The following is a 27651-nucleotide window of genomic DNA, read 5'->3' as shown; positions in this document are numbered from 1 at the left end:
AAGCATAAAAACTGTTTCATAGGATTGCAGAAATAGATCTGTTTGGACATTTTTTTTTTAAAGTGAAGCAACTTGAATATATTGTGATGGAAATAATCAGAATGTGGGTGGAATTTTCGAGGACAATCTAAAAGCATGGAGAAGCCATACTTCTTATGGGGGATTTACCATGTTTATTATTCATATTACTGGCAGCTGGAGTCTGCGATGCTGAGTAACAATAAGCAAAATCACTTCTGTATATATTTCTCAGGGTTGCCCTCTTTGCTTTGTTAGGTTGTATATTGTATGCCGTTTGCTGCACATACAAAGGTGAAATTACACTATGTGTTCAGCAGGTTATGCAATCCTCCTTGCAAAATGAAATTATTTTAGACTCTAAAAACTTGAAGTATGCACTGAAATCTTTTTCCGAACACTATACACAAGGGGAAAAAAGGCTCCTTTCTATGTTGATGGTTGCAGGTTAGTGACCCACAAATACATAAACAAAACTGTCAGCCCTGTGTTGGATACATCATCGTAGCTCAACCAAAACTACCATCTTTGATGGCTTCTTGGAGGACCAGTGACATTAACCCTATGAGGGTAGATCTTCCCAGAAGAAAACTTTGTGGTGACTTGGAAATGTGCCCCTGACAGCTGTCTAGCCAACGCCTCCCCTTTCTCACCAATCCTGCCGAGCTTCCTCCAGATTTTCCGTCTCACACTCACCTCTCTAATCTGGTCAGGAGGACAGATATTCAAGAACCTATTCACCTTCTGGCCATTGTTCTACATTTTACCTGCTGCTCATTCAGCTTTCGCTGTATTTCTTCGGAGTTGCAGGAATCGTAGGCTATCGGCTTGGCCAGCTCTGACTCGATGTGGGCCAGCCACGTTCTCAGGCTGCTCATGTTCTTATCCAGCTGCTGCACAGCAACCAAGGTCTCCTTCAGCTTCTTTACCCTGTGGGCAGAGAACGAGACATGTCAACTTCAAGGGAGGCCTCGCTTACATTTCCCTCGGGGCAGCAAAGGGTCTAAAGCCAAAGTCCTCCTGGCTCAGCCGCCTACTGGCTGTGTGACTGTGGGGAGGTGTATACCCTCCCTGTGTCTCTGTTTCCTCATCTATAAAAAGAAGATGATGTAAGGGTACCCGGGAGATTTAAATGAGGCAGATAGCGGAAGGTGGCATAGTGATGATGACTTTCACAAATAATACAAAATCTGTACCTCTCTGAAGAATACCTGGGAGAAGAAAATGAACATTTCCAATAGACTGTCATCAAACAGACTGCAAGATCCACAGTTCTGGTCACTGCAGCCCCAGTGGGATGGATTTCAGCAAATGTGTGGCGGAAACACAGTTAAAAAAAGAAAGCACAGGGAGTTTTGGCGGTGGTGCAGTGGGTTAAGAACCTGATGGCAGAGGCATGGGTGGCTACGGTGGTGTGGGTTTGATCCCTGGGCTGGCACAGTGGGTTAAAGGATTCAGTGTTGCTGCACCTGCAGCTCAGATTCAGTCCCTGGCCAGGGAACTTCCATATGCCACGGGAGGGGGTATAAAAAAGAAAAGAAAAAAAAAGAAAAGAAAAGAAAGCGCACTTAAGATAAACATCAGTGAGTTATTACATGCACTTTAGCAAATTGAGTTTTACTGATGCCAGATCACATTAAAGATAACTAAAGATCTTTTGGATTATAAGTAGGTTCGAGATCTACCCCTAGCCAACCTTCCATCTGCACAGCCAAATCATTTGGTGTATAGTATTCGCTACTGTGCATGTTCAAATAACAACAACAATAACAACAAACTGTTTTTCCTCTCTCTCCAGGAAGGAGTAAAAACCCATTAAAAAAGATGTCATTTATCTAACAATCATGTGTGGACACCTTATGTGTAAGATGCCAGAAAGACAAAAGAAACGACTTGATTATCTTCCTAACAAAATATACATACAACCTGACCAGAAATCTGGACATGGAGACAATGAACTACGGCCAAGTACAGTAATAACTAAAGAAATGAGCTAGTCTCTGGCTAATAAACAAGGGGTGATTTCTGGTACAGCCCTTCTGTAACAGTCAGTTCTGCTTTTAGACTATGGGTTTTTATTTTAGCCCTTTTGGTTCAGGAAATGTGGTCACCTTCAGACACTGCTCCTACAGAAATGGATGGCAGATGACCAAAATGCTTCCATCTCCGAGGCTAAGTTGGCTCAGTTCAAGAGTATCTGCTTGGAAAAAATGTCAAGAGCAACATGACTTTTAAAGCTCTAGGGGTGTGATAGATTTCAAGGCAGGGGATCTGCAAAAGAATGTTCTCAAAGATGGGCAACGTGCACTCAGAATCACCTAGGATTTCTTAACTCTATTGCTTTCGGGTAGTAAAGAAATGATTCTCAAGCTAGGACTAGTACGGATCACTTAAGGCTGCTAGACTACACTGTTAACTCTCCCCAACACTCCCGACCACCCCTGATGACTCTGAGAGGCTCCTCTGGACAGGAGCCACCTCTCTGAAGAAAATGTCTCATAACCAAAGTATTTTGAGCATTTTTATTCAGTTTTAATTGCTTAAAACTGATGTCACCACTTCTATTACAGTTACTGTAAACCAATGTTCCTCTCTCAAATGAAGAATCTAGTCACCTAGTCCAAGACACAATCACTTTTCCTCTTTGACATACAAGTGCTTAAAAGGAGATTCATTATAATTGGTTCTGATAATAATATCTATATCTCACTAATTATAATAATAATACCTGGAGTTCCCTTCATGGCACATTTTTTCAAAATGTGCATTTGAAAATTATATTCATATTTCACAATATATTCTATTGATAAGGAATAGAAAATGTGTTGCGGTATGTCTATCATGTCTCATAATTCCATTCAAGATAAGACTTCTCTAATTAGCTTTATACCCTGTCTCCGGGGCATTCCAAGGTGTTCGCCTTGATCGATAATTCCAAGAACTTTTACATACAATCCACTCGTATTTCTCTGATACAGCAGACAAAATTCACCCAGTCACTGGGTCACAGCACCAGTTAGTGAATGACAGTTTTAGAATAGCTACTGGGTGTAAATTTTAAGGTGCATATTCTACCAATGCCCATGGCACGGGCTTGGGATTTCGTATGACCTTGGCCATCCTGCTTTAGTGTCCTAGGCGGAGAGGACAGTTTATAATCAGTAAACCTACTGGAACAGGACTGCAGAATGGCTCACTGCACTGAGATGTCTGCCCTGGTTTTACCCTAGTAACAATGTCCTTGTGGGAATCGCTCTTCCTCGACCAGACCAGCTTCCTGTCTCCAGATGTGGCAGGATCCAAATGCTGGCCATGCTTTGGGAGGGGGTTTTACAGCAAACTCATAACATGACCTGGGTTTTGTGTGGAGCTCGAGGCTGGAAGGGTGCCTCACTCAGTGCCTGCTTCCTTCTTACCCTGTTCAAACTCCCTGGTATTGTTTACGCCCATGTTTCTCTTCCTCATGGACGTTCCTGGAAAAGCTGGAAGTGTGAATTTCCACTTTTGGTCTCCTCTTTCTGCCATACAAAGCTCAGTGCCTTGCACAAAGTTGGGTACTATTTAAATACCTGCTAAACATTAATAATTAGTATTCTAAGACCATTTATCTTGTTAATATATTTTAATTTATTTGCTATTAAATGCATACTTAAAATTTCCTCTAGGTCCAATATTTGCAAATGATCTATTTCAGGACTAACATTCATTCATTTTCTTGGTTCAAAATGCACTTGCAAAAATGATCACAAGATCCATGGCACAAAGGGATATGGGTAAACACTGTTCCACTGGATGTTGTCTACAGTAGCGAAATAATTCACAGGATTAGCAATCTTGTATATAACACTGTACGGTTCCAATAGTCAGAGCAGTTAATGCTCTGTGTCAAGGGCAATGTGACACGGAAAAGCTTGTTCATATTGTCCATTAGGGACAGGTTCCTCTTTCAAATGAATGTGTAAATCTTGGTGAAGTCAGTGAGGGTGAACATTTAAGTGGTTCTCCTTTCTCATTTTCTAAATAGTATATTTGACTACAAATAAAATACACCATGGGGGAGCGGATGTGAGCTGAGAGGAAGTGGGGACCAAGCTCCCGTACATCTTCTTTGTGCTTATTAAATTTGGTATTTGCTGGACAACGATCATTCTTTTGTGTGTGTGTGTGAGAAATGTCCCCCTCTCCCCCTTGCCCCCCATCATTTCTTTAAAGGCAATCTTTGGATAAAGTGTCACAATAGTTTTATGTGTCTGTCATGGTAAGAAGTTGGAATAATATTCCTTTTGGTAGGATCCAGGATTATAATTCAAAATAGGTGTTTCGAGACATCACAAATCTGGGCAAGGCTGGTGAACTTGTACGTCCCTGCACCTTCTGGTTGTCCTTTCATGGTTCAATGTGCATCCTGTGCACTTGACCTTTCTTGAGAAGGAGTCTACTGCTAAATCCTGTTATCCGGAGTCTGAGTATTGCCACATGGATACACACACACACACACACACACACACACACACACACGGAGATTTCTTATTATATACCTCAATACTTTCTTTTACACAAATTTAGTAGATCCATAAACCAAAACAAAACAATTCACATTCTAAACATAATAGAACCAAAAGTATCACTAACAAATCCTATTCATCAGTAGGGATTTATTTGGGGCATGCTATGGCACAAGAAAAATATTTTTTAAAAACAAAATGAGGAGTTCCTATGTGTCCCAGTGGTAACAAACCCGACTAGTATCCACGAGGATGCAGGTTCAATCCCTGGCCTTGCTCAGTGGGTTAAGGATCCGGTGTTGCTGTGAGCTGTGGTCAAGGTCGCAGATGCAGCTCGGATCTTGTGTGGCTGTGGCTGTGGCAGTGGCCGGCAGTTGTGGCTCTGATTCAACCCCTAGCCTGGGAACTTCCGTATGTCGTAGGTATGGCCCTGCAAAGCAAAAAAAAAAAAAAAAAAGAATAGCCTAAAACAAAATGAAAATTCCTGATGTAACTGAATAAAAAATCAAACTTACATTTGCATAGGGTACTAAAGTACTCTTTCAGACATAAATTTCTACATTTTGCACATACATTTGAAAACCATTATACTAGTCAGTGACCAAAAACCTACTGACACACCTAAACAGAAACAACTTTCCCTCACACACAAAACTCTCCAGCGTCCTGAGATAGAGTAGACTTTTATTAATAAAGGGAAAGCTTTCAGCTACAGAGCTGTGGCTATGGCTGAATTTCAGTTTTATCAGGAGCCGACTCTTTAAATAGCAGCTGATGGACTAACAGGATCTTCTCACTGGATCCTTCTCTGAATCTCTTTCCTGTGTCTCTGGCTCTCTACTGTAACCATACCCCTTGCATGACGTATCCAGTGCAGAGACACATGGAATATGGGAGCCATAACAAAGTCCATCAACCTTTTCCTTCAGCACCGCATGCCCGGTAGGGGGACAGGAAAACAAACCAACAAACAACGCTGAGGCGTAGGGGGCCAACCAGCTCCTAACACCCATCCTCTCCACTTAACACTGGCAAAAACAATCAGGGATCAAAGCTCCAGCAGCCGGTCCTCCAACCCCACGTAACCCAAAAGCTGTGCACAATGGAGGAAACTCAAGGAAATGCCTGCCTTGTGACATCGCAGTTACAGTCTGGGAGGTCTGCATCCGCACAGCCGTCCTCGGCCATCCTTGGGGCACACGGGTCTTCCGCCACCACCATCAAGGTTCCACTTGCAAAAGTTGGGTTTGCAGAGCAAAAGGCTAAATCCTGCGTGGGGATGGACGTTCCCCCCGTCTGTGTATGGAAGTATGAAAATGCTCACTCCAGACAAATGTTGGTAAGTCTCTCCGCCTGATAATATGACACTGAGCAGTGAGTGACAAGTGGTCATGTTTCTAAATAAAACCTACATTCATTAACATGTGGCAGGCTTGATCCCTGGAATGTAGGCCACGAGTGTAAGAAGGCAAAAGGCTCAGTGTAATCTGCAAGGAGGCGGAGGCTCCAGGTCTAAAGAAAGAAGGGTCTCAAAAATAAGGCCGGCTGCAGACACTCTGCCATTCTGGAAGGACCTTCGACTTTCCTCGCAGGCTGTCTGTTAAGTTGGAAAGGACACTTGACAAGCCTCATGACCCAAATGCAAACAAGCAAAACCTCCACAAGTACAGCACACTGGAGCAGCAAAAAGGAGCAACTTCTTTTTTGAAGAGGTTGATTTGCCAGCTAAGTGGTGTAAGTAGGAGTTTCAGGGGCTTGGGGGAAATGCGGCATGGAAAAGATATTCTGTGGGAAAGTGCTTGGTTTTCACTTTTGAACAGACTATTTAAGCATGAAAAGTAGTGAAGAAATACTATTCTCCCCTTATATAAACCAGTGTCCTTTTAAAAATAATGATATAAAGTGACAAAAATAACACGCTCATTTTAAGGTAATTTAAAAAAGTATCTGTTCATTGCTTGGTGAAATCCCAGACAACCTTTTTTTTTTCCCTTATGTGAATTTCAAGAGTTTCTAAATTTTCTGCGCTGATTCTATATTAATTTCCTAATTTAAGCTCTTAAAGAAAATAAGTTCCCAAATTATTCATCACAAGTCACTTAATAAAATATGACTAGTACTGTCTGTTTTTAAATCCTTTTTTGGATTTTTAAAATACATACACACAAATAAATTACAAATATATAAACAGATAATGAGCATTTGCTAATTTTCTTTAAAAAAGCTAATATGATGAATTATAACTAAACCAAAACAAAGTATTTGGTTCTGTTTGTATGAGTTGATTACTTTTAAAATAGCAATACATTTTCTTTATAAAAGAAAAAAATCTGTATTTTACATTTAAAAAAATTCCAGGAAACTTAGTTATAGATAAAATCATTTTTAAAATCTTGCTACTTAGAGCTATACTATTGTGAATTCTTTATAAAACAACCATTCCACTGATATATTATTTATAACAATCAGGAATATAAACATGCAAATTTGGTTAAAGGAATACATATAATTGCTCAATAGCAGGCAAATTTATTTTTTGATTATGACTAACATTTTTTAAAAACTCTGGAATCTTTAAATGTTTTTTATTGCCATTATTTCCTAAGTTTAATTCCATTTTACTTTGTTTAGTTTTTCCCATGGGTTAATTTTTTTCCCCCATGTTCATTATCCTTAGCACGGTATATTTATTCCATTGAACTAAATATATGGCAGGATTTGAAAGATACAATTATTATAGTAGCAAAAAATGGCAATAACATCATTGTCCATCAATAGGGAAAATATTGGATAAATCATGTTATATAGCATTTTATACTATACATAGTTCTTATTAGAGATGTGGCAGTTATTTTAATGAACATTTTGAAAATGAGGACTCTGGGGCTCAGAGAGGTTTATACAGTAAGCCCTAGGTCACCCAGCCAGACCAAGGTGAAGTCAATCAAGGACTCATGATTACTTTTGTGTCACTTCCAGGCTTGGTGCAACAAACCATTCCTGACCCTGGCCTGGCTTTTTGGAAGGGATCACCATCAGGTAACACCAGCCACGCCACTCCAGGAATTAAGTTTTCTTTTCCTCTAGTTTGGGCAGAACTCCCATGAGACTGAAATCCCTCCTGAGGGCAGCTGCTACAACCTTGCAAAGCCTCCCCCGTGCTGCACAAGCTTCTAAACTCCCTCTGGGATGAGAGGTGACATTTATCACACACTTCACTGTGCTAAGTGATAAAATAGCAACCACCTCATTGAATCTTCCTGATAACCTTTTATATCATGTCATTGAGGTACTAGGAAGATAGTAACTTGCCTAAAATCACAAGTGTAGGTGAAGCAGAAATACCTTGTCATTCAGGCATATGAAGCCCCAGGCTCAGGCTCTGCTATATCCTTAGATGCAGGTGGGGCACTTTTCCTCCTATGTCCCAGAGTGAGAAACTCAACACATACTGGAGTGACCGTTAGATGCAAAACCACGTTAAGTTCTGGGATTACTGTGGTGACCAAGTTAGATACACTGACATTTCAGGAAAGAAACCTGGAACAATCTATCACACGAGGTATTTATTACAGTCAAGGGAAATGCTACGGACTCTGGCAGAAAGCCTGCTGAGCAGATAAGAAGAATCTGATCTCATCTGGAGAAAAGGAAGAGCGTAAAGAAGATTTAAGGTCTGGCCTGGCCAGAGGGAGGAGAGAGAGCAGGAAGATGCAACAGAAAAAGGAAGGCCCTGACATGAGCAGCCCCGTGTATCCTCACTTTGCAGCCGTATTTGGTTAGAAGCCATTTTCTTTTTCAGCTTCACTTCCCCCAGGAGGGGCGGTCTGTGAACTACGGCTGCCACCTGTTTGGGTAATAAAATGTTCCCGGGACCCATCACACTTCTTCACATACTGTCTCAGGCTGCTTTTGTGATGCAAGGGCAGAGAGCTTTGTCAGGGACTGTCAGCCCACAAAGCCTAGGATGTTTACTATACGGCCCTAAGCAGAAGGCTTGCCAACGTCTGCCCTGCAGCAACATGCAGGACAAGTGCTTCATACACAGGAGGCATTCGACAGTTTAAAAAAAATTATATTTGCTTTTACTTCTATATAATGTTTAAGGGAATAATAATAAAACACAGATTTTTAAAAAACTAGCCACCAAGGACCACACCCTGTATGATTCTATGTGTATGAACTGTCCAGAACAGGTACTCTAAACAGGTAGGAAATGGATTAGTAGTTGCCTGGGACTGGCGGAAGGAAGGACAGGGGGGAAAAAAGGTGACTGAAGTTTTTATTTGGGGTTGATGAAAATGTTTTAAAATTGATTATGGGGATGGATGCACAGCTTTGTAAATACACTAAAAATCACTGAATTGTGTACTTTTGACAGATGAATTGTACAGTATGTGAATTATATCCCAATAAAGCTGTTATTAAAAAAAAACCCAGATAATGAACATGTGCTTTGTTTTTGGCGATGGGTTTTTAGGTTTGGTACAGGGGAGAAGAATATCCTTTTATTAGAGACACTAGTTAAATTAAAAGAGAAAAGGCATTACAACAGAGCAAACATCCTGAGTCTGATCTTCCTAGATATCAAGAGGGGAAATATTTAATAATGCAGTCTCTATGATTGGAAGCTCTGAACAACTAATGCTAAAAGGCATTTTCTATTAGTCCTACCTAGGCTGTGGAGAAATTGCTGTGTGGGTTTTTGCACAGGGTTCACTGATAAAATGAGAGCCAGAATCCTTGAAGGCAGTTTTACAGAAATTACAGTTACACCAATGACTGTTTCTTTGATTTTTGGAGGTCTTTGTTTGTTTGTTTTTCTCCGCTGCCCCCATGGCATATAGAAGTTCCTGAGTCAGGGACTGAATCCGAGCTGGAGCTGTGACCTATACCACAGATGCAGCAACACTGGATCCTTAACCCACTACCCTGGGCTGGGGATCGAACGGGCACCTCCACAGAGACAGGCCGGATCATTAACCCACTGCACCACACTGGAAACTCCCAATGACTCTTTCTTAACGGTGACTCTTAACGAAAGCCAAAGGCTCAGAAATGCTTGTAGTTGCCCAGGCCAGCAGTGACCAGAACTTTCTGGGATGATGAAAGTGGTCTGTGTCTGTGGTATCTCGTCAGGTAGCTGCTATTATCAAGTGGTTCCTGAACACTGGAAGTGTGCCTCATACAAGGGACTATAACGAAAATTAAACTCTCATTTAATGGTATACCATTTTAACTAATTTAAAGCTCCACAGGGAGCTCATGACTGCTATGCTGGACTGAACAGTTCTAGAAGGCATATTAGAACATTATCCATTACGCTCCATTATAATTATCCGTTATAATGGGGCAAAAGTTTTTGTTACCCTAAAAAGCTGATAATGCTTAATGACAGTTTAAGAAAGTCAATGCAAAACACATCTACTTTGTACTTAGAATAGCCTAAGCTAGTCCACAGAGGAAGCTGACGCAAAATTATGCATTCTATTTGTATATAACAGGTTATTATCAGTGACTCTTTCCTTCCTTCCTTCCTTCTTTCTTTCCTTCTCTCTTTCTTTCTTTCTTCTTCTCTCTCTCTTTCTCTCTCTCTTTCTCTCACTCTCTCTTTCTCTCTTTCTTTCTCTCACTCTCTCTTTCTCTCTTTCTTTCTTTCTCTCACTCTCTCTTTTTCTCTCTCTTTCTTTCTTCTTCTCTCTCTCTCTTCCTTCCTTTCTTTCTTCCCATATTTCTGTTAGCTGGGAAGCTGTTCACCTGAAAATACGATCATCCTCAGAAATAACCTCTCCATTCCCACAAGAGCACCAAAACAGAAATATCAGAAGGCATCAGTTAGGTTCTGCTTTACTAAATCAATGCTTTTTCTTTCTTTTTTTTTTAAAAAAACATTGGAAAAGGGAAGAGTAGTGAGTAAGACTGACTCATAGAAAGTTAATATTTCATCTTGCAGGTCAGAGCTGAAGACGGGTGTGGGAGATGGTCAGCTAGCCTGTGCACTAGCCAAGCGCTGAAAACCCAAAAAATGGAAAGCTAATGTGTGATGGCTGAATGCCATTTAGGAGAAGCTTCAAGGAATTATGAATCCAGTGTGATATTAAATCCCAGGACAAATTAATGGTCAACGTGTCATCTGATTTATGTTGGAAGGAGATAATTAGAAATGGACAATATTACATCTGTGAATGATGAGACTCTAGAAAAGTAGAAACATACGAGCGTTTTAGTGACTAATGTGCAAGCCTTTGCATCCCATATTTAATTGATTCAAATTTACTAATGTGTCTTTGGAAACATAAACTCAACAACAACTAAAAAATTCTTGACTGAAAAACCTGACAGAAATGCTATAAACATGACGTTGAGGAGGAAACACCTAACTTCTTTTCTGTATCATTGTGTGTTGCCGGGCATACACGATTATATTATATTGAATTAACTGTAAAGCATTATGACCTAGTGCAACCCCATATTCCACACCACCGAACCACTGAAATTTAGAAAAGAATATTACCTAGTTTAACTGGATTACCCAGCAGTGCCAGCCAATCCATGAGTCATAATCTGACCAAAAAAAAAACACCAAAAAAAAAAAAAACACCCAGGGATGTTTACCAAGTGGGCAGCTTCCCGCAGAAGGGTATTTATAGCACAAAGGGCTTCAGTTCCTCCCTCTGAAATAAGATTTGGTTATCAGTGACTGAGGAGTGAGGATAAACCTAGCACTGGGGTTCTAAAACCTACATTTGGAGTTCCCGTTGTGGCTCAGTGGTTAATGAATCCGACTAGGAACCATGAAGTTGCGGGTTCGATCCCTGGCCTCGCTCAGTGGCTTAAGGATCCGGTGTTGCCGTGAGCTGTAGTGTAGGTCAAAGACGCAGCTCGGATCTGGCGTTGCTGCGGCTCTGACCTAGGCTGGCAGCTGTAGCTTCGATTAGACTCCTAGCCTGGGAACCTCCATATGCCTCGGGTGCCTCCCTAAAAAGACAAATAAATAAGTAAAACCTACATTTGCCTAAATACTTAGGGTGGTTTAGGCTGAACCATATGTTTCCATCTCTTGCAGTACTTTTACCAGGGCACTTAGTCCATCATTTTACTTATTCTCTTTGCATGTCTGCATTCCCACCATGAACCCCTTGAAGAAAGGGGCCTCTGTTCTTGTGCCCCCAAATCTCTCACAGTTGCTCTCAGTACTTTACAAAGGACTGGGAAGTTACACTGAAGAAATAAATAACAGAACCTACTTTTCTTTTAATCGCATTCCCTAGAGCAGGGACAAAGACGTCATACGGTTGGCAGGCGGGGGTGTGTAGAACCCCAGGGCATGGCCTGTGAAGTCGGAGATCGGAGACTCTGCCACTCGGTGTGCGAGTGACCTTGGGCAAGTCTGAGCCTCTCCTTCTGAATCTGGAAAGTAGGTATAATAATAATACCGACCTCAAAGGGTGTTGTGAATTGCACATGAGAGGTGTATATGAAGCCGGTAGCATGGCTGTTGGCACAAACTAAGTGTTCAATAAACGTTAGTTTACAGCCCGGCTGTTAAACATTTAAAAAATTTGTAGGGATGAACATATACACACTACTACCTATAAAAGAGATAATCAACAAAGACCTACTCTATAGCACAGGGAACTCTACTCAATATTCTATAATAACCTATGTGGGAAAAATGAAAAAGAATGCACCTATATACACGTATAACTGAATCACTTTGCTGTAGACCTGAAGCTGAAAAAGAATGGATCTATATACATATATAACTGAATTACTTTGCTATACACTTGAAGCAACACTGCAAATCAACTATACTTCAATGTAAAATGAAAACTAAATGTAAAAAATTGGCAAACATTTACTCCATCTTTGTTTCATTATTACTAAAATAAATTATAACTCACCTTCTTAAATTAGACCCACTTTGATAACTTCCTTCTAGAAAAAAAAATACACTAAATATTTTCGAAATCAACATATGGAAATGCCATGCCCATATGCAGTTTTTGTGGGCACCGAGTATTCAAAAGGCACTATTTCATGTCCCTCTTTCATGCAGCATGCTAAGGAGAAGAACCCAGATTTTCAAAAAAGCCTATTTGGGGATAGCTCCAAAGTGGCTGGGATTCAGAAGTATTCCAACTCTCCTAACTGCCACAAAGAAGACTAGCTATTCAAACATTGAAGGATTCATTCATACGTTCATTCAAATACTTGCTGAGCTCAAATTGGGTTCAGGCACTGTTCTTGGAGCTTGTGATACACACCGAATAGAACGGACCCCTGCCTTCATGGAGGCCATCCCAACATGAAGCAAAGTTCCTCTCAAGTAAAGCATCTATCGACTTAGTTCTTTCTTTTTTATATCAAAGAACGCCGTGCCTAATTCAATCACATCAGGCTTTCTACTGATAGTAAAGACCCTTAGATACTGTTTCTTTTTGACTTTCATCCCTTTTGCTCACTTCCAGAACAGAAACTGAACGTAACATTCCTCTCAGATACAAGGCCGACACTTACAGTTATCACTAAAGCAAAGTACAAAATCACAGTAATGCAGCAGATTCTTTTTACAACTAAGCAGAGGGGTGATAATTCGCTTTATTGCCACACTTGCCACACCTTTCCAATCATAAATATAGTAGCAACATGATTATATATATGTGTGTATATGAATATGAATGTGTGTGTACACACACACACACACACACACACGTATTTTGCCAGTTCAGAAAAACACACTCTCCACAGTTACTGGTCAGTAGTTTCAACTTCTTCCCTATAGGAAATTGAATACCATGAAGCCCCCAAACAAAGAATTTTCTCTTGGGAGTGGAGTTTGGATATGATTTTCTTGATCTTTTGGTCAAATGCGAACACCTCTAAATTTGTGAAATAAGGAGAATTTTAAAGTTAATGAAAGTGACATTTATGAGATGAGCATGAGCTAAAACGGTGGGATAAAGAACTCGGAGATTTACTGGATTATCTTTAGCTGAAATGGAAGGTGGACCGAATGCTTTGAGAGTCTGCACACGTGTCCTATTGACCAGGGTCCTTTGTACCTGGCTGCCATGAGGTCCAGGAGATGCTGCCACCGGTCATTGATCTTCCCGAGCTTGTATTCAATCTCAGAGGCTTTGCTTTCGTGGCTGGCTCGAGCAAGTCGCTCTCCCATTTGCTGGAGCTGTATTTTGTTCTCTTGGGCAATAGCAATTTCCTCTTGATAATCCTGGGTAATAAGTAGCAATCGGAGAAGTCAGAAAGCATATTCTTGATGCATTTAGTCAGGCTGTAGTTGAAACATGATAATTACAGTTTTCCACTGTGTGGAAATAGTTCAGGCATAAGGAACACTGTGTGACTGTCAGCCCAACTGCACAAGAATTAGTCGTACCCAGTATTTTCGGTATGGAGGCAAAGTCCAATTAACTTTTTATATAGACGTTCTTAAAGGGAGGGGGGGCGAGTGCTTTCTATTTACTTAACGTTGACATGAAAACACCCAATAAACGTATATACATAGGAACAAAAGGCAAAACTTGAAGGATTCTAGCACTGGGAAGTTATCCCTTATTGCTGACTCACCAATCAGATGTTATATTTCGAATCAATCCTCATACAAATAGCTGCCAAGAGGCTAACGTATGTGTATGAATGTATATATAATGCATATATGTACGCGTGTGTTAATTGTTATTTGTGCAGAATGTTTTAAAAGGGTGCTTTCATTTTAAAGAGATGTCCTCTTTACAATACCAATATTTTACAACACATAAATCATTGGCAAATTAACTCTCAAGAATAATAACCATTAGGCTTAGAGGATCTGCGGGTTTCAAATCGTCTTCATTTACCCAGATTCTGAAGTAGGTCCTCTTAAATATTGCTTTAGGTAAGGACAACAGGCTCTCAATATGGTTTATTTGCAAGAGATAGGGCACTGAACAGTAGGATTTAAATGATGATGAAAGGACATCTCACTTTGAACTCTACTTGCCCCCTCCCCCGCCACCTCCCTTAGCCTCTGGACCAATGATCTTTTTTCTTTCAATGTCAGGATCCAAACTTTAGAATCAACTTTTCCATTTCAGGCTTAAGCTCCTATTAGGCAGCAAATATTTTCTCAGCAAAATAATATACCAAGAAGGTATTAGAGGCATATGGATATTGTAAGCATCCCTTGCTCTAAAGTTATCTTGGTAACAAGGCTGACCTCTCAAGTGAGTTACCTAAGCAAATAAGGCCCCCAAAGAATGGGCGGAGCCAGTGAAATTTTACTGTCACAGTGTTGAGTCCCTCCTCAGGCCCAGCACCCCACCTACTCTCTTTTCAGTGTTACTTCAACCTCATGGGAGTCAAAGACCAATACATGCATATGCTTATTCATAGTTATAAGTCACTACCACTTTGAGATGATTTTACTGAGAAATGTTTATTTCAAGGAAATTACTCCAAGTCTAAAATAGTACTTACAGTAAAATAATCCTCTCGGGCTGTGTTTTAAAGTAAAATGTCTTTGAGTGTTAATGCCAGTAGGGACCAATATCGTGGTCACAGTCTGTTTATTAATCTAAGTTGTCAGAGTTACCAAGCCTCCAGGTCATTTTTCTTTACAAAAGAGACACCACATGGGGCCAGCTCATAAAGGCTTTTTAAAAAGTCTACAACTTTTTGATGTTCCCGTGGTGGCTCAGTGGTTAACGAATCCGACTAGGAACCATGAGGTTGCGGGTTCGATCCCTGGCCTTGCTCAGTGGGTTAGGGATCCGACGTTGCCATGAGCTGTGGTGTAGGTTGCAGACAAGGCTCGGATCCCACGTTGCTGTAGCTCTGGCGTAGGCCGGTGGCTACAGCTCCAATTTGACCCCTAGCCTGGGAACCTCCACGTGCCACGGGAGCGGCCCAAGAAAAATGGCAAAAAGACAAAAAAAAAAAAAAAGTCTACAACTTTTTATCCAAAAAGCTTTTTATACAACTATTTATACAAAATAGTATAGTTAGTATTTTAAAAATTATTCCTAACATTGTACCAAATATTGTAACAAAATTATCTGTGTGTCAAGCTAAAGTTTTTTCTAAATTTCAACTTATGACTGTATTGTGTCCAAGAGAGTTTTTTTGCATACCTCCAAAATACGCATCTTTAATTTCATGACAAAAATCAGTGGGAGTATAAATACATTTAACCAAAACTTATTCTATAGGAAACTTCACTGTAACACCTATTACACACTAATCATGTCTAGTAGAGCATTTTCTGATACCCAGAAACTAGCAAAGTGCAGAGCTGGTAGCAGATGCTAAAATGAAATCTGTAACATCTCCGTCCACATTTGAAAGGTTTACAATATCAAATATACTAATGCTGGCTTAGAACTTGCACTTTTAAGTGGAAACCTATAACGTTATTCATATTACATGTTGGCTTTGGAGTTTTTATTTTTCTCTCCATGGATGTGCATGGACAAAGAAAACTTTTCCTAATAATTGTTTATCTTTCTTTTCAGAATGAATGAAGCTATAATTCATTTATTCAATAAATAATGAATGAGTCAGGCATTGCTCTGGGCACAGGTGATTCAGGAATGTACAAAATAGATGAAGTCCCTGTTCCCATGAAGCTTACAGTTCAGTGGGGCTTTCATTCTAAGACAGACAATAAATGAGTAAATTGGGAAAATACATTATATGTCACTGGTGATACGTACTTAGGAGAAATATAAAATTTAAATGATTAATTGTTCAAAAGCAGTGTGGAAACATCACTGAAATCATCAAAACCATTTTTTATTTTTATTTATTTATTTATTTTTGCTTTTTACGGCTGCACCTGTGGCATATGGAAGTTCTCAGACTAGGGGTCTAATTGGAGCAATGCCTGGCCTATGCCAGAGCCACAGCAACACAGGATCTGAGGCAGGCTGGTGACCTACACCACAGCTCCGGGTAATGCTGGATCCTTAACCCACTGAGCGAGGTCAGGGATAGAACCTACATCCTCACGGATGGTAGTTGGGTTTGTTAACTGCTGAGCCACAAAGGGAACTCCCTCAAAACCATTTTTAAATGCTCGTAAATTTGATAGGTCCTACATAGACATGAAAAACATTCTGGATCCATATGCACATATAAAATAACTTAATAATCATATATAACTTGAAAATACTACAAAGCTAAAATTCTAGGAAAGTCTTCATTCCTCTATGAATCATTTCTTATAGAAAAATGTCAATTTAATCAAGCCTAGGAATTTTTTCTTTTAGTTCTTCTCTAGTGATTGCACCTCTTTAAAAACAAACCGTAAAGGGAGTTCCTGTCATGTCTCAGTGGTTAGTGACCCTGACCAGCATCCATGAGGAAGTGGGTTCGATCCCTGGCCTCACTCAGTGGGTTAAGGATCCAGCATTGCCATGAGCTGTGGTGTAGGTTGCAGATGCGGCTCGGATCCCACGTTGCTGTGGCTGTGGTGTAGGCCAGCGGCTATAGCTCCGATTCGACCCCTAACCTGGGAACCTCCATATGTCACAGGTGCAACCCTAAAAAGATAAAAAATGAAAAAATTAAAAAAATAAAAACAAACAGTAAATCAATTACAATTTAAAAAAAAAGAAAGAAAACTAATACACATTAATCATCCCTCCTTAGCAGGCAGGGATGATTAGCAGGTAGATAAGATCCAAAAATACTGCACATCTTCTATCAGCAGGTACTCCATTTCATCACAAATCGAAAAAACATTCATATCTTTTGTATGTCAAGGAGCCACCTCCAGGCAATTTTATTTTATATGTGAAGCGTGATCTTTCATGGGGGAAGTAATTAGGGGTATTGCACCTCTGTACCTGTTAAAGGAACGCCCAAGCATTATGAAGAGTAAAACCCGGGTAGCCACGTATCCCGTACCTTCCTGAGCTTCTCAATCATGTCTTCAATGAGGATGTCTCCATTCTGAGAAACCTTGCTTTCCATCTGAGTCAACCATTCGCAGAGCTCCTTGTTCTTTTCACTGAAGACGGCCCATTCATTCAATCTCTCGCTTACTTGCTGTCGCCTTAAGGAGAGCTGAGAAGTTTAAAATGGGACAAAATGCAAAAGGATAATCAGAGTGGAACTCATACCCCGAGAAAAAGAGCAAAAAACGCTGCGGGGTGGACAAGAGGTGCAGCAATTGTGCGTCTCTTCAGGCCCTTGTTCCCCGAGGACCAGTTCCAGGAGCTCTGCTCTAGCCTAGCACACTTCCCAACCAGCACCTGCTGTTAAGTGGGAGCAGGGGACCCTGCACCCTGTACATCCCTCCTGAAGAGCCACACATATGTTCACCTGCTAAGCTTGAACAATCCAGCTTTGTGATTTCTTGCAGCTATGATATTGGGATCACTGAATGTACTTTTACTGAAAAAGAAAGAAGTAGGAAAGAAAAGAAGGAAAAAGCAAAGGAAGAAGGAAAAGGGCAGAAAAAAGAAAGGGAGGAAAGAAAGGCATAAGGAGGAAGAAAAAGGGCAAAAGAAAGAAAGAAAAAAGAAAAAAAGAAAGAAAAACGGGGAAGGAAGGAAAGAAAGATGGGGGAGTTAATTGAGAGTCAGGTGTCTGCAGAGAGTAGAGAGAGGGGCAGAGGGGAAGAGGTGCAATTTCTGATCAGCTCTCTCCTGACCACTTTACTCTAAATTCTTTTATTTCCCTGCTTATTCTCTTTCTTTTTAAATTTACTTATCTTTGTTTCTTTCTTCCTTTTTTTTTTGCATAACAGCTTTATTGAGATGTAGTTTCCACGCCGTACAATTTATTTGTTCAAAGTGTACAATTCAGTGTTTTTTGGTACATTAGCAGAGTCTTACAATCACTATCACAGTCAAAATTATAACATTTGCAACAATACCCCCTCCCCAAACCCCCCCAAAACCCTGTATGCATCAGCACTCACTCTCTTGCCTACCCCTGCATCTTCCTTCCAACCTTAATCTACTTTCTATCTCTATGGGTTTGTCTATTCTGGACATTTCACATAAATGGAACCATTCAGTATGTGATCTTTTGTGATTGGCTCCTTTCACATAGCATGTTTTTAAGGTTCATCCATGTTGTAGCATGTATCTCTACTTTTTATTACTGAATATATATTTTCATATGCATATACCACATTTTAATTATGAATTCATCTGCTGATGGACATTTGTGTCTACTTTTTGGCTATTAAGAATAATGTTGCTATGCTATTCACAATTGCCAGGACATGGAAACAACCTAAATGTCATATGAATGGATTAAGAATATGTGGTACACATACACAGTGGAATACTACTCAGCCATTAAAAAGAATGAAATAATGCCATTCACAGCAACATGGCTACAACTAGAGATTCTCATACTAAGTGAAGTCAGTCAGAAAGACATATACCATGGTATCACTTATATGTAGAATCTAAAATACGGCACAAATGAACCAATGTACCAAAGAAACACAGACTTGGAGAACAGACTTGTGGTTGCTAAGGGGGAGGGGGGAAGAAAGTGGGATGGACTGGCTATTTGGGGTTAGTAGATGCAAACTATTGCATTTAGAATGGATAAGCAATGAGGTCCTCCTGTATAGCACAGGGAACTATATCCAATCTCCTGGGATAGAAATGATGGAAATGATGGAAAAGAATATAAAAAAGAATGTGTGTGTATATATATATATATATATATATATATATATATATATATATGTATATACATATATTTAGTAGAGTCTTTGCTGTAGAGCAGAAATTGGCATAACACTGTAAATCAACTATATTTTAATAAAAAATCAATTAAAATTTTTAAAAATTAAAAAAAGAATAGTGCTGCTAACATACAGTTGAGAACATGTGTTTGTGTGGACATATGTTTTACTTCTCTTGGGACACATACCCAGGAGCAGTCTTACTGGATTACATGGTAACACTACAGATTGTTTTCCAAAGTGCCTGCATTCCCACCAACAGCAGGGTTCCAATTTCTTCACTTCGTACAAAAACCTATTATTATCCGTCTTTTTGTTTTGTTTTGTTTTTCTTTTTGGGGCCACACTTATGGCATATGGAAGTTCCCAGGCTAGGGGTCCAATCAGAGCTGCAGCTACACCATAGCCACAGCAACACGGGATCCAAGCCACATGTACGACTTAAGCCACTGCAACTTGCAGTAATGCCAGATCCTTAACCCACTGAGCAAGGCTGGGGATCAAACTCGCATCCTCATGGATACTACGTCGAGTTCTTAACCTGCTGAGCCACAATGGGAACTCCTATCTGTCCTCCTGATTGTGGTCGTCCTAGTGGATATAAAGAGCTATCTCACTGGTTCCTATTTGCATTTCCCTGATGGCTAATGATGTTGAGAATCTTTTCATATTCTTGGCCAGTTGTCTGTCTTCTTTTGAGAACTACCTGGTCAAATCCCTTGCTGATTTCTTAATTGTGTTGTTTTAATTACTGAGTTTTAACAGTTCTTTATATGTTATAGAAGCAATGGGGCTGCTTTCTTATTTCTAGGTCTTGAATAAGCCTTTTCAGAATTCTATAATTTTCTGACTTCATAATCTCTGGTCTTTGCAGTGCTGGGTTGAGATACTGAGGAAGGTTTCTGGTTGAGCTACTGTGCAATGTGATTCACGGGGCAGGAAGATGATGATGATTCATTCTTGCAGACATTCTACACAGTTGTGTTGATAAACCTAGACATTCTACCATTCATCCCATTGCATTAAACACTCCTCTCTCAATTTTCCTTTTTCCTTCAACATTTTATTATGAAAAACATCAGAGAGACAGAAAAATTGAAGCAATTGTGTGGTTAGCACCTGTGATCTATTCCCTAGCCTCTAAAATTGTTGACATTTTGCTATATTTTAATTTCATGTATATATATATTCCTTTATCCATGGATCCATTTTACTCTTTAATGAACTTTGAATCAATTTCCTTTTTTAAATGAAAATATTTTAAAGGTGTTATACACTTCCTAGTTTGCAATTCTGCCCAGGGTTGGCTGTGCTAATGATCAGGTAAATAATATTCAAGATCCCACATGGCCCCAACTGTCTGTAATTCTACATCCAAGAAGAACTGGGAATTAGACTTTGAGCTCAGGGTACTCATGCCAGGGCCAGGCTTAGGCACGGGGAGCTGCCTAGTTCATGAGACCCATAGCCTGCGATAGTTTTTTAAATGCCACTATTAGAAATTCCCTCTTTTGTGTTAATGTGATCTTTTAAAATAAAAGTCTACCTGGGTAGGGTGGCATTGATGAATCCATTAAGTATTTTTCCTTTAGTGTAATTCATTTTACCATTAATTTTTCTTTGAGGTAGAAAACTACAGGCCAGCAGTGCATTTACTTGGGGTGGGTATTGATAGGAATGGGAAAGACTATGAAATCACCGCACCACTTTCCTCTCAATCTCTGACAGCACACAGTATATTCTGATCCACCGGAATGAAAAGATTTTTTTTTTGTCTTTTTGTCTTTTTAGGGCTGTACCCATGGCATATGGAGATTCCCAGGCTAGGGGTTGAATCGAAGCTACAGCTGCCAGCCTACGCCACAGCCACAGCCACAGCAACGCACTACAGCTCTTGGCAACGCTGGATCCTTAACCCACTGAGAGAGGCCAGAGATCAAACCCACAACCTCATGGTTACTAATTGGGTTTGTTAACCACTGAGCCACGACAGGAACTCCTGGAATGATAAGATTTTTGAACTTTCTGGTGGATGTGACCTTCCTTTTCATTCACAGAGCATCAGGGTCACGCTGGCTTTAAAATTCTGCTTCCATTGATGTCCAAGCTGAAACTACATTTTCATAGTTGAAGTTGCCCAAAGCAACACTTTTCCAAGCAAAGGTTAGAAACCCTACTCTTCAGACTTCAGGTGAACAGGTCTTGGTAAGTGGAGGGCCTGCCTCTAGGCTTCTTCCCCTAAATCTTGGCTATGAGCATGAATAAATTCTAGGGCTTTTCCCAACAACATCTGCAAGGGAAGATGACCTCAGAAAAATATTCTCTATTTCTCTGAAGGATAAGTATTATTACCCTTATTGCAGAGACAGGGAAAGAGAAGGCTAGCTAAATTTGGGGCATTTCTTTTTTCTTTCACGTCTGCGACCTACACCACAACTCATGGCAATGCCAGATCCTTAACCCACTGAGCAAGGGCAGGGATCAAACCCGAAACCTCATGGTTGCTAGTCGGATTCATTAACCACTGAGCCATGACGGGACCTCCTGGGGCATTTCTTTATAGTCAATACGAGATGAGTCTTGGATACAGGCTGCAATATAACATTATGATCAAATATCCAGAGGCAGCTTAGATTTAAAAACAGTCTCCATCACTTATTAATGACATGACCAGAGCAAGGTTACTCATCTTCTTTAAGCCTTACTTTTGTCATTTATAAAGTAATCCTTGTAAACTGATCACAATTCATTACACAAAGCTTTGTTTTGCAGTAAACATGTTCCTACGATGTGCCAACAAGCACTGTCTTATGGACCAGAATGCTGTAGGCTTATAATAGAATAAAAACATGAAAAGAATTTAAGGAAGCGGCCAGTACCTCCTGAAGACTTAACAAATCTAGCCCTTAGTATACTCCTACACTAGCACTTGTAGTACCAGTACTCCTATACAAGACTACGGGGCATCATTTGAGTTTTAAATGTTTCTTTCTCACTGACACTCATGTATTGAGTATATCCACTAAGGAGCTTAAATATATATGTCCGGTTTATTTTCACACACTGTGAAAATGTTGCTTTCCTTTGCTTCTGGAGAGCAGGTGTTGAAAGAAGAACAGGTTGACCACAAGCTCTGGTTACAAGCTGGCGCCAAAAGCTTCTCAAAAGATGTAAATTCAAAATGGGGAGAGCCTTTTCCTTTTGGTTTGTGAAACTAATATTTAGGCGGCATGATAAGCGAACACGGCCATCCCTTTCTTTGGGTTTAGTCGAAACCCTCAAATTATTTATCAACGTAGCACATATTTATGTTTTCTCAAGGGTGTAAACACACTGCGCTGCCAACAGCTGACAAACTCCAGCTAAAGCCTCCAGAGCGTGAGGCAGCTGAACAGGAAGTACATCCTTTTCAGCTTCAAATATCTGTACCGTGACAATTTGAAAGAACACCGAGCAATTACAATGATGGTATAATTAGATCTCAGCTGGAATTACACACAGGTCTATAAAGCAAAACGGGAATAAAAGCACATGGATGCTACAGAGGGACACAGGCACAACAAGCCACTTGGGGACTCCACTTGAAAACAGAAGATGTCTCTGGCTGCCTCTGCTTTGCGGGGTTTACTTACAGCACAGCCTCCGCCTCCTTGTCTGCAGCCCCAACCGTGGCTGCCTTCCCACCAACTGGTTCCACTGGAATAGGAACTGACTGCTTGCTCCTTCACGGAGGGATGGATCATGCACGTTTAAGGCAAGTGTTAACTTTTAAAGTGAGACAGAGGCACAAGCTCATTTCCTTTTGTGGTTTCAAACCTGACAGAAGTTCTCCGGAAACACTCACTCAAGAACTAGTAACTGGTCTATCTTTCTGCTCAGTTATATCCTGGCCCCTTTGTTATGAATACACATGACTAAGGTCTTGCTGGTTTAAATCATTTTTTTCAGACTGAAGTAATATGAGAAAAGCATGCTTAAAGCTTTAGGCCTTAAGATACTCAATAGAGAAACTTGATAGAAACACGCTATATATGATCGGCTTCCTTTTTTTTTTTCTTTTGCTTAAGCCATCATGCACTCACAGGTACAAGGTATTAATCTCGTCACAGCATAGCACATGATCAACAGCAGCTTTCAAAATGTATTTCTAGAAGCTTCCGCTGTAGCTCAGCAGAAATGAATCTGACTAGCATCCATGAGGATGCAGGTTTGATCCCTGGCCTTGCTCAGTGGGTTAAGGATTCAGCATTGCCATGAGCTGTGGTGTAGGTCACAGATGAGGCTCAGATCCCATGTTGCCGTTGCTGTGGCGTAGGCCGGCAGCTGCAGCTCCAATTCGACCCCTAGCCTGGGAACATTCATGCCATAGGTGTGGCCCTAAAAAGACTATATATATATATATATATATATATATATATATATATTTCTGAACAGATATTGCCTAGATATATTTAAGTCCAGTGAGCAATTTTACAACATACAAACTTTCCCCCCTTTTTCTTTTTCTAGCTTTATTGAGATATGACAGACATATAATAGTGTAAGTTTAAGATGTGCAACATGATAATTTGATAGTCATATATAATGTGAAATGATTGCCACAAGTTCATTAATTAACACTTTTTTATTTTTACTTTTTATTTTTTGTCTTTTTAGGGCTGCTCCCTCAGCATATGGAAGTTCCCCGGCTAGGGGTCGAATTGGAGCTGTAGCTTCTGACCTACACCATGGATACTAGTCAGATTTGTTTCTGCCACACCACAACAGGAACTCCTAATTTACTGTTTTCTTCTGCATGAAGATAAGCACCCCTAAAGTCAGAGAAGTCGGGAGCCTGGAGAGATCCCTAGTGTAGTGTAGTTGGCCTGAAACTAGGGAGGCACAAAGAAGCCCCTTCTCAATAACCCCTTCCTCATCTTTCCAACATCTGATTTTCTCCCCAGGTCCTCTCTCAGCTGCATTTCTGTGCTTTTTCAAGTTGCAACCTTGTCCAACACGTCTCCTTTTTCCTTCTACGTAAATCTGTCTCTTCCGTTCCTGTTCCTGTACTTGACTCAAGATTTTCACTCAGTTCAACAAGCATTTCCTTTATGCTCTGCAATCCACAGGGCGCTGCTGTTTGCTTACATTTTATACATTGTTTTACTTTGTTTACACCAGGTTTTCTTCTTCTCTGTATCTCTTCTTTCTGATACTTCTCTGTATCCGTTTCTCCTGGATGGATTTTAGTCTCAGCTCATTTGGAAACGGTATGGTAGGGACATCTACTGTAGCTTATGAAATTCACAATAATTAAAGTGACCGATTCATTTAACAAATACACATCACAACCTATGGGCAAGGCAATCGAGGTACAGGAAGTAACACGACAGACACTGCTTGCTGGAGGGTGTGGTCTCAAGGTCATCAGAGTCATTCCTCACATGTCGGCCTATCTGTGACTCCTCTTTGCCTCGAATGTCCTCTCATGGCCATTCCACCCACCTTCTCCTTTCATTGCCAAATCAAAACCCAATCTGGGATCTCTTTTAAGGTATTGTATACATAGAAGGTATTTACTAAATGAATAAAGTGTACGCCTAAAATTGCCATACACCCATGAATACTAGGAAGCAATTATGGTAAATCCACAATAATAAATATTAAATGTATAAAACCACTCACGATATTGCTAAAATTATAAATAAAACCATGGCTTTTCGCATGTTTAAAGTATCAGATGACCAATATCTACCTAGCAAAACTATATCTATGAACCATAAAACTGTGTTTCTTCTTGAAAATATTTTGCCAGCCAGGGAAAGAAAGAGCAAAAGAATCCAGGAGTTCCTGTTGTGGCTCAGTGAAACGAATCCGACTAGTATCCATGAGGATGCGGGTTCCATCCCTGGCCTCTATCAATGGGTCAGGGATCCAGTGTTGCCATGAGCGGTGGTGTCAGTCACAGGCACAGTTCAAGTCCCAAGTTGTCGTGGCTGTGGTGTAGGCCAGCAACTGTAGCTCTAGCCTGGGAACTTACATATGCTGCATCTGTGGCCCTAAAAAAAAAAAGCAAAAGAATCCAGATTGGATGCATTTAAAATGTAGCACTAAGACATGATTATTTTCATCGGAAGGATTCTTGCGATAGGCACAGAGTTTTCCTCCCTGCATACTATGAGTTATGAGACAGGTCCACCTGTGGACTTAAAACCACAGACATTCTGAATCTTCTTCCAGTTCACTGCCTTCCTTCCCCGCCCCCCTACAGCCTTACTGAGGTATGACTGACAAATAAAAATTGTATATATTGAAGTTGTACAAGGTGATGTGTTTTTTCTAAGGCATACAATGTGATGACTTAGTGTATATCATGTATACGCTGTGGGCTAATGCTGAGTCTGGAGTTTGTCTCACCTGGTGGCAGAGTTCTTCCCACTGCCTTTGCAGAAGCTCCATGCGTTCGTTAAGGATGGAGATGTCGTCGGGACTGATGTAGGCACAGAGAGTGTCCTTCAGCAGTGTCAGCTGTGCCAGGTCATCCGTCCAGCTCCCAACTGCATTCTCCAATTCCTAGATTAAAAAAAAAAAAAACCCACAAAACTTAAATACCCAGGGGCATTTCTCACCAACAGTTTCCAAAGTGTACCTGAAATCCCCTCTTGATGCCATTAACGTTCCATCCCATTCTGTGCGAATATCCAACTTGGCATCTGCTTTATTTGCTCCTCCATAAACTGATAATTTGTCAAACTGTTCTGATGTAACAGCAAGTTGCTTGCACAATCTTTCCTAATGGAAATCTATTTTCCACTTTATCAATCATTTCTGATCATCTTTTCTAAGTTGAAGTTTCATCGCTTCACTGATCTTCTTTACTTTTAACCTGACTTCATAAACCCCTTGATTTTTGTCCCAAGTTACTGATCATGTTTCTGAAATATTTTTTTATAAACTCAAATTCCTAGATTAAGTTTTATCCTCAAATACTATGAGTTGCTACATTCTGTGATATAGACTTATATTGTGATAGCTGAAAAGATCTGGTGCTGTTATTACTCAATTTAAAATAATGAACTGAATTCCTGCTGTGGCATAGTGCGTTAAGAATCTGACTATAGCAGCTCAGGTTGCTGCAGAGGTGTGGCTTAAATTACCAGCCTGGTGCAGTGGGTTAAAGGATCCAGTGCTGCCATAGCTGCAGTGTAGGTCACAGATGTGGCTTAGATTTCATCTGTGGCCTGGGAACCTCCATGTGTCATGGGCGCAGCCACACAATTTAAAAATAAAATAAAATAACAGAATAGAATGGAATAGAATAGAAGAATGATAGAAGAATGGACTGAATGTGTTTTCCTTAGGGGCAAAGTTTTTTTTGTGGTTTTTTTTTTTTTTTTTGGTCTTTTTATGCACCCACGGCATATGGAAGTTCCCAGGCTAGGGGTCAAATCATAGCTGCAGCTGCCAACCTACACCACAGCTCACAGCAATGCCAGATCCTTAGCCCACTGAGCAAGGCCAGGGATCATATCCATGTCCTCATGGATGCTCGTTGGGATTCGTTAACCGCTGAGACACGACGGGAACTCCCTGAGAGATTTTTTTAAGTTACTGGGAAAAAGGTATGTATTCTGTCTTTTGGGGGAATGATTTAAGAAAAAAAAAATCCATATAACAGAATTTGAATAAGTTGACAACAGTTTGAGCAAGGCTTTGAACAGCTGACCCGTTTTACAATTTGTGTAACTCTTGCTTTTTGCCAGATGTTGATGTTTTTCGATTCCAGCTAATTTTGTACGTGAATAGAGTTTTCACATGGCTTTTCTCTTCTCTTTTTGTCACATCACACAGGAGACAAGTTTCCAAAGGCAAAGGCAATTAACATTACTGTTTGAGGCTAACTTCTCAGGCAATTTAGGTAAACTAGATTTCAGCTTGAATTTTCTAGGTAATTGCTTTGTTTTGCTGCTAAGGGTGGTTTGGGGAAGAGTTGCAGCGAGCTGGACCAAAATGCATCCTTCTAATCTCCAAACTTAATAGCAGGGCGTGTTTGTAACTGTCATGTATTTTGGGAGATGAGGTTCCATGGTAACAGTATTTGGCTAAAAGACCAAATCATCCAGGTGCATTAAATAGGCAACATTTCTCTCTAAATCTATAGACATACTAGACTGTAAATTAATGTAAAGATTTTCCTCTTTTTATACCAATTTCAACCCCCACTCCACCAACTCAAACATTGGGTTTGGTGTATGGATCAAAAAAGAAACACATGGAGTTCCCGTCGTGTCTCAGTGGTTAACGAATCTGACTAGGAACCGTGAGGTTGCGGGTTCGATCCCTGGCCTTGCTCAGTGGGTTAAGGATCTGGCGTTGCCGTGAGCTGTGGTGTAGGTTGCAGATGCGGCTCAGATCCCACATTGCTGTGGCTGTGGTGTA

At 40.4% G+C, this 27651-nt stretch overlaps 1 protein-coding gene and 1 long non-coding RNA gene across 20 annotated transcripts in view; one reads left to right on the top strand and one right to left on the bottom strand.

Annotated features, from left to right (window-relative positions):
- Positions 1-27651, bottom strand: part of SYNE1 (spectrin repeat containing nuclear envelope protein 1) — a 479896-nt gene that overhangs the window by 44787 nt on the left and 407458 nt on the right. For 17 of the 19 annotated variants that reach the window (XM_047769899.1, XM_047769909.1, XM_047769910.1 and 14 more), the window contains 4 exons: positions 25630-25785; positions 17430-17588; positions 13589-13755; positions 786-948 (listed from right to left, as the gene is read on the bottom strand). In XM_047769899.1, coding sequence (XP_047625855.1) covers positions 786-948; positions 13589-13755; positions 17430-17588; positions 25630-25785 — 645 coding nt within the window. Of the gene's footprint in view, positions 1-785; positions 951-5648; positions 5833-13588; positions 13756-17429; positions 17589-22865; positions 23019-25629; positions 25786-27651 lie in introns of those variants that run through there. The other 2 variants (XM_047769916.1, XM_047769918.1) reach the window with 2 other exon arrangements.
- On the top strand, positions 5899-8952 carry LOC125121545 (uncharacterized). Its single transcript, XR_007133495.1, has 3 exons — positions 5899-6257; positions 7503-7562; positions 8099-8952. It is a non-coding gene; the product is annotated as an uncharacterized LOC125121545 (long non-coding RNA).

Source organism: Phacochoerus africanus, chromosome 2 (assembly GCF_016906955.1).
Source record: "Phacochoerus africanus isolate WHEZ1 chromosome 2, ROS_Pafr_v1, whole genome shotgun sequence".
NCBI classification, from domain to species: Eukaryota; Metazoa; Chordata; class Mammalia; order Artiodactyla; family Suidae; genus Phacochoerus; species Phacochoerus africanus.
The sequence above is the reverse complement of the archived record's forward strand: the minus strand, read 5'-3'. Positions and strand labels throughout refer to the sequence as shown.